General features: G+C 44.6%; 1 protein-coding gene across 3 annotated transcripts in view; it reads right to left on the minus strand.

Annotated features, from left to right (window-relative positions):
- Positions 1 to 970: 970 nt before the first annotated feature.
- The window catches only part of Slc25a15 (solute carrier family 25 member 15), a 25,480-nt gene continuing 19,919 nt past the window's right edge, over positions 971 to 6,531 (minus strand). For all 3 annotated transcript variants that reach the window (XM_021170853.2, XM_021170850.1, XM_029480431.1), the window contains exons 5-7: positions 5,158 to 5,327; positions 3,638 to 3,796; positions 971 to 2,288 (exon numbers count right to left, since the gene is read on the minus strand). In XM_021170853.2, coding sequence (XP_021026512.1) covers positions 2,164 to 2,288; positions 3,638 to 3,796; positions 5,158 to 5,327 — 454 coding nt within the window. In that variant the 3' untranslated portion in view covers positions 971 to 2,163. The remainder of the gene's footprint in view (positions 2,289 to 3,637; positions 3,797 to 5,157; positions 5,328 to 6,531) is intronic.

Below are 6,531 nucleotides of genomic sequence, written 5' to 3' on the forward strand. Positions count from 1 at the left end.
CCATTCCCTAGTGATTAAACATCCAAATATGAGACTATGGCCACATTCTCATTCAAACCACCACATGGGTGGAGGCAGAGCACAATTTTAAAGGGCTGTAGCATACAAAAGTAATGCTTTCTGTCAACTTCCCAGCAGTCAAATTATTTTACACCAGGAATCTAGCTGACAGAAAGAACACTTGTTCCAATACAACCACCACCTTGAAGAATTATTATCCATAACTCTTTAACATTGGCCCTTTATATAAATGTATTTAAGTGAAATTCTTCATAGACTCACATTAGGTTTATTTAATAATGACAGAGCACTCGTTTCTTTAAATAAAGTATCTCAAAGTTCTAGTTTTGTCTCAAGAACAATTGCACCCAAACATGAAACCACAAATCAAACCNACAGATTGAGTTTTTAAAANATTTCTCCTTAGGCCTCTATCTTTCCCTTCCCCTCGTTCCTGACTCTTTCTATGGGAAAGACCACAATGGACAGACTGAGGAGACACGCTGCCAACAAGACTAATGTGCACTAGACCCCAGGCACCTAGAAGGGAAAGAGCTTGGCTTTGAACAGTCTTCCTGCAGGAAGCCAACCCTACATCTGCTTCAATTCAGATCAGTTCAGATGAAGCAGCACTCAGTAGCCATTGGTCATAGAGAACAGAGAGCACTGGAGTAGAAAGACAGTTTTCTCATGAATGCCGAGTTTTCTCCAGGAATGCTGACAGGTGCCCCTCCCCACCCCCCTTTTTGGAAATATTTTACTTTCCTGACNCTTGTACTCCTGGCACTGTGGCAAGGTCAACCTACCTCCTTCAGCCTTACAAGCAGAGTGGGAACAGTGCCCACTACCAACCCCCTGGCCTTGGAGCAGTACAGACAATGTGCCTGATCTCTGTGGCGAGAAGACCCCACAGCCACAGAAGAAAAATGTGGGGTCCAGGTTTTTGGTTGCTACATACATACCACCCTAATTTAATAAAAATACCTTTATTATGTCACAATGCTTTCCAAAGTTATATATCATCTACAGTCATTGAAATTCATAAACTGCCAGCTCCAAATACAGAAGCAGATCAAGGAATCATGGACCCAAAAGTGAGCTTCAGAAAGGGTATCTAGCTAATGGGCTCCTTTGGATGTCTCCATTAGTAGAACCCTGTGATCAAAGCGGGGAGCCCAGACTTCCTTTCTGCTCCCTGAAAGGGCGTCTGATTGGTGGAGACAGAGACACAGTGGGCTCAGAGTGGCCTCAGATCTAGTACCAAAGGAGCACCCTGGATTCCTGCTGAGAGCAGGCAAGAACCTCTGTTGGTTTTCAAGAGAGCATGGCAGGGCAGTCCCTGTCTTTCAGGAGCAGCACAGAGGGAGGAAGCTCTGAGTGAGAAGGAGCCNGTGCGTCCTCTGCTGCCCTCCAGAGGTCTAACACTCTAGCCACACCTCCCAGTACCAGAGGGTAGAATGAGAAGCCCACCTAGAAGATGAACTGCACTGTGAGGGAAGAAGCGTCATGAGAAAAATCCGGGATATCCACCCTGAAACTTCATCAAGAACATAGAAGCCACACAACTTTGCACAGAAGCTTTTCTAAAAATATAGAGGGATATTTTAGCTTTAATATACCACAAAAAGTTTAAAAAATAAAGTTAGCCTCTTAGTGCGCAGGCCCAGCGGCTTTCAGCAATAGCCTTCTACCTAGGATCATTTATAAGCAATCATCTACAACCATCTACCTAAAAATTGGTCACCATTTATAATTAAACCCAGAACAAAGTCTTGTTTTCCTGTGGTGACAGGGCCATCTAAATTGCATGTGTACCGCTGACTTCCNCTGAATTTGTCCTGAAATGAAGGCAGTCTGCACAAGGCTGGTGCATAAGGCTAGTGTATGAGGCCACTGGATTCCCTGTGTATAAGGCCACCAGTTCCCCTGTACACTCACTCTACCAAGGGTGGACTTTTCTGTTTGAGTTCAATAACAGGCAGAAATTATACTGTGTAGAATGGAGGACCATCCACAAAAAATCCAAGACTTTGAATAGAAGAAGGGAAGACAAGTTCAAAGTTCCAATGATTCACATAATTCTACATTGTTCTTGTACTCCCTGAAACCCTGAGTTGACCAGTCACTAAAAGCCTGCCTTGAATCCAGGCGCACCAGGACACTTCACCATGCTTCCAATTGGTTCATCATCAACTTCCTGCTGTACTCATAGGCCAAAAACAGTGCCCCATTGGCAGGGAATGCGCGGATCATGGTGGGTTTCAGTCCAGAATACAAGGCTGTTATTCCTGGAATGCAAAAGGGCGACTGAAAAATCATGACAGCATTTTGGGGGGGGGGGGGCGCGGGCACACGTACACAGAAGAGACTGTGCCCACAAATTCAGACAACAGCACCAGAACCCACGAGATAAAAGGACTAGTTTACGTTCCCCTCGACAGACTACAGAAACAAGATAAGCAGCAAGCCCTGGGCAAAGCTCATTGGTACTTAAATAACAAATCGATTTCTAAGCCTGCAGGACTCCTGCAGTGTAGACATGGCAGAGCAAAGGCCTAACATGGCCAAGTGGAGGCCACTGAGGAGCCAAGCGACTAGCAAAAGAACCTGAAGTGTGTTTCTAGTATTAGTCTGCTCAGCGTGGTCATGAGGGAGACAGAACTAGGGTGAGCCAGGCAAAAGTGGAGATGACACTTGGGAGTAGTGGTAACATACAAGGCATTTGATTCCTGCATTTGATTTGGGACATGAGTTTAAGCATGTCTCTGTGTCTCTCTGTCGCTGTGTTCTCTCTCTCTTTAAACCCAACGCACAGGTTCTTAAGCCAAGGCTTTTTTTTTTTTTTTGCTGTTTTGTTTTTCAGATAATGACGTTTTGACCATATACTTTATCTACTTCTCCTTTTAAATTATTTCATTTTCAAGATTACAGTATAATTATATCTTCAGGTTACAATATAATTATATCATTTACCTCTTCTCTTTCTTCTCTTCAAATCGTCCCATAACCCTAGTTTTAAGATATCTAAATGGTGGANGCCAGAAAGACAGAGCAGGTCTTTGGTTGCACAAAGCTGATGTCATATAAACATGACTTTAAAAAGTCTGCATCCTCCTGCAAAACTCTAAAAACTTGATTCACGTTAAAAAATGCTCAGACCATTTCTCATCTCAGAAATATTATTGCTAAAGATGCTCTATTACATTCTTTGCAGTGAAATAGGAATGTAATACACTCATTAAGTTCTTTAAAAGCCTTAGTGATCCGGTCAGGGCTGTGCATGTTTAGTCTATGTAAATGAGGTGATGTTACTGGCTTCAAAGCATTCTTCCCCCTAACACTAACAAAGTCTGCATCTTAAAATCCCCCCTACGAAGGTATTTAGAACACAAAGAATCCTGCCAGATACATGGTCCAAAAGTTAGAAAAAGAACTTTAAACATTTTTGAGAATAATGAAAATAAAAGCTAAAGCAAAAGGTTTGGAGATAGAAGGCNGACACATGAACACAGTACTAAGAAAAAGGCAGGAGGCAGGCAGGCAGGCAGGCAGGCAGGCAGGCAGGCAAGAGGAGGCCACAGGGTGGACTAACCCAGGTCACTGTGAACACACTCATCTCTGCACACATCAGACTCACCTTCATTCTTTACGATACTCAGGAAGGTCCTGACGAGTCCTGTCTGCTTTCCAGTCATAGAAAGAACTTGAATTCTAGATTTGATACAATCCACCGGATACACAGCAAGCCACAGGCAAATCCCACCAAATCCACCGCTCAGCATCAATGGCACAGGACCTAGAGAGGGAGAGCAGCCAGTGGTCCTTTGTTTTAGGTGGTATTTCCAGGAGTACACGTAACACTTAAAAGGAGCACAACTTCTGTCTCAGAAGCTGGAGTCTCCCCAGGCCTCAGCAAAACCAGCTGCTCACTCGGTCGAGTATTGTGCCCCCACCCCAACCTTGTCCTCCAGTTGGGGTTGGCCCACCTACAACCAACAGGTCTCACATCACAGGGATGCAGAAACAAGCCACTGAAATACAGTCAGGTCTTCCTCAAGTTTAACTCCCAATAGCCCCAAATCTCTCTCTACTATGACCAAAACAAAACTTTGTGCTGCTCCCTAAAAACCACAATTTTTTAGCAGATTTTTAAAATGTACTTCACTGAACAGGTACAACTGGGGATGTTTGTCTCTGTGACAATGATGGACACTGATCAATCCCCTTCATCACCTGTTGGCCTTACCCTCAGAGCTAAGGTTCTTAAGGTAGAGACACAACTTTGAGTGAAGACTTAACAGTGAGGTATACAGTTAAACAGCAGAAATGTCCTTTAGGCTGTNCAGCNAGTGTATCAAATACTAGTCTCATAAATGCTAGATGCCTCCTCCTCTTGTCGTTTTGGGGGTTGTTTTTCTGTTTAGTCTTGAATGTCCTTTTTTTCCTCAGGTAAGGCTGGTTGTGTCTCCCCAGGGAACTCTGACAATTTCTTAAGCTACGTTGTTTGCTTGTTTCGATTTCTCTCTGGAGAGGNGTTGCCACATGTAGTGGAGAAATGGCCAGGAATGCCACTGAACATCTTGCATACGCAGGATAGCCCACCACAGCGTCTTGGGAAATCCTGTCAGTTAAATGCCTGAGCGTAAGGAACACTGAGATCTCTCGTTNAGTGTTTATTTAANGGATGGTGAATTTTAAAAGAAGTCTGAGAAGCGAACTTGTTTGTGACATGACGTCAGAAATCAAACTCGGTAGATAATCTTACTGAGATGTAACTGCAATGACCTCATTTAAAGATTAGCCAATCTTTCAAATCAAGTTTTTAAAACAGTGTGATTATTGATAGCTGATTTCTCCATCAGGAAAATAATATCTCTTTATTTCTTCCTCTAAAATGGACCCAGAGAGGTTACTACCACCCAGAAGGGGAAGGGACCACAGTAACAGTATTGATGCCAGAGAAGAGGTTTGGGAAACAAGGGTTCATCTTCAGAAGTCTCCCTCAGGAGATGGTAGGAGCCAACACCTGCCGCCAGTTCACTCTGGGGCACCCAGGAACTCCCCAGAAAGGTGCACAGTGAGCACCACCTCTGGAAGCGAGCAACCCCAGGAGGCAGAGACCACTGGACCCAATGTCGTCAACGTGAATACACTTACCTAGTTCGTCTTTTGATCTCCCTGATGCGAAGAATGACCTGCTCAGTTCATAGCCACCGAAGAAGAAGAAGTAGCCTGGTACTTCTCGAAGTAAAGTGCTTGAGAGCCCATGGTAGAAGCCCAAGGGGCCGTCCTTCCTAAAGATCTCCTTCACAACTGACCAAACTGTACTGGGGAGACAAAGCAGGAGGCACACTCAGAGCAGGCGGGAGAATGTGTGTGCATGCGATGAAGACAAAGCAGGAGGCACGTTCAGAGCAGGCGGGAGAATGTGTGTGCATGCGATGAGATTTTTGTATCCAGGATGACTTATGCTGCCAACTTTGCCCTAGCCATGTGGGTGGCTTTCCTGAGACCCTCCTTTTCTTCAAAGGACACCTGTTAGACTTCTTGGTACTTTTGTTCAACAAACCAACTGCTCACTTACTCAGGCCTAATCCAGCCTGGTAACCTGGTATACATTTCTCTTCAGTCACATTGACTGAGATGTAAATAATAAGGAATTAAAATAAAGAGCCATCCAAGTCTGGCAGTAGATAAACCATGCAATATTTGCCCAGTGCCTTCCTAATGCCAGGGAGGCCCATCTCCTAACCTTTCTAGTGTACTAGTTACTTGTTACAAAATATCTGACAAGATGCAAACTTAAGGGAGAAAGGGCTTAAATTCTGGCTCACAGTTCAGAGGGATACAGTCCACAGTGGGGGCAGCAGGAATCTGGAGCAGCTGGTCACACATTGTCTGCAGTCAGAAAGCCAGGTCAGTGACCACGGAANGTGCAAAGTGGACTCTGTCGTTTTATGCAGTCTAGGACACAGGTGCAAGTAAGGGTACCACCTACTCATTAGGTGAGTCTTCCTACCCCAGGTTAAATAAAGATAATCCCTCACAGATGTGTCCTTACCTCCTCGGTGATTCTAGATTCTGTCAAGTTGACACTCAACAGTGACCATCACACTATCTATCGATCGATCGATCTATCTATCTATCTATCTATCTATCTATCTATCTATCTATCTATCTATCTATCTACACAGGGAGAGAAAGAAAGAGAGAGTGAGTAAGTTACTTGAAGGCAAGACAAGAAACTCTCAGGGTCAAGTCATAGCCCTTGGGATCCCAGGAATACCCAGAACTGAGTCTCTTAAGCAGGAGGGGCAAGGGGTGACTGCCGAGAAACTCCCTTTTACAGATAAGCCCTGCTCCTGGAGCAGCTTTAGTACTAGGCAGCCTGAGTCCACATCACCACAGTGTGCTGTGTGGTACGTTGTATCCATACAGAGTGCAAGCAGAAAGCCGCATGCTACATATGAACACTCCCTCTGTTCTTAGGTAGCAGGAGAGATGAAGCCTCATGTCCTAGAATGGCCAAGG

This window comes from Mus caroli, chromosome 8 (genome assembly GCF_900094665.2).
Source record: "Mus caroli chromosome 8, CAROLI_EIJ_v1.1, whole genome shotgun sequence".
Classification (NCBI taxonomy): Eukaryota; Metazoa; Chordata; class Mammalia; order Rodentia; family Muridae; genus Mus; species Mus caroli.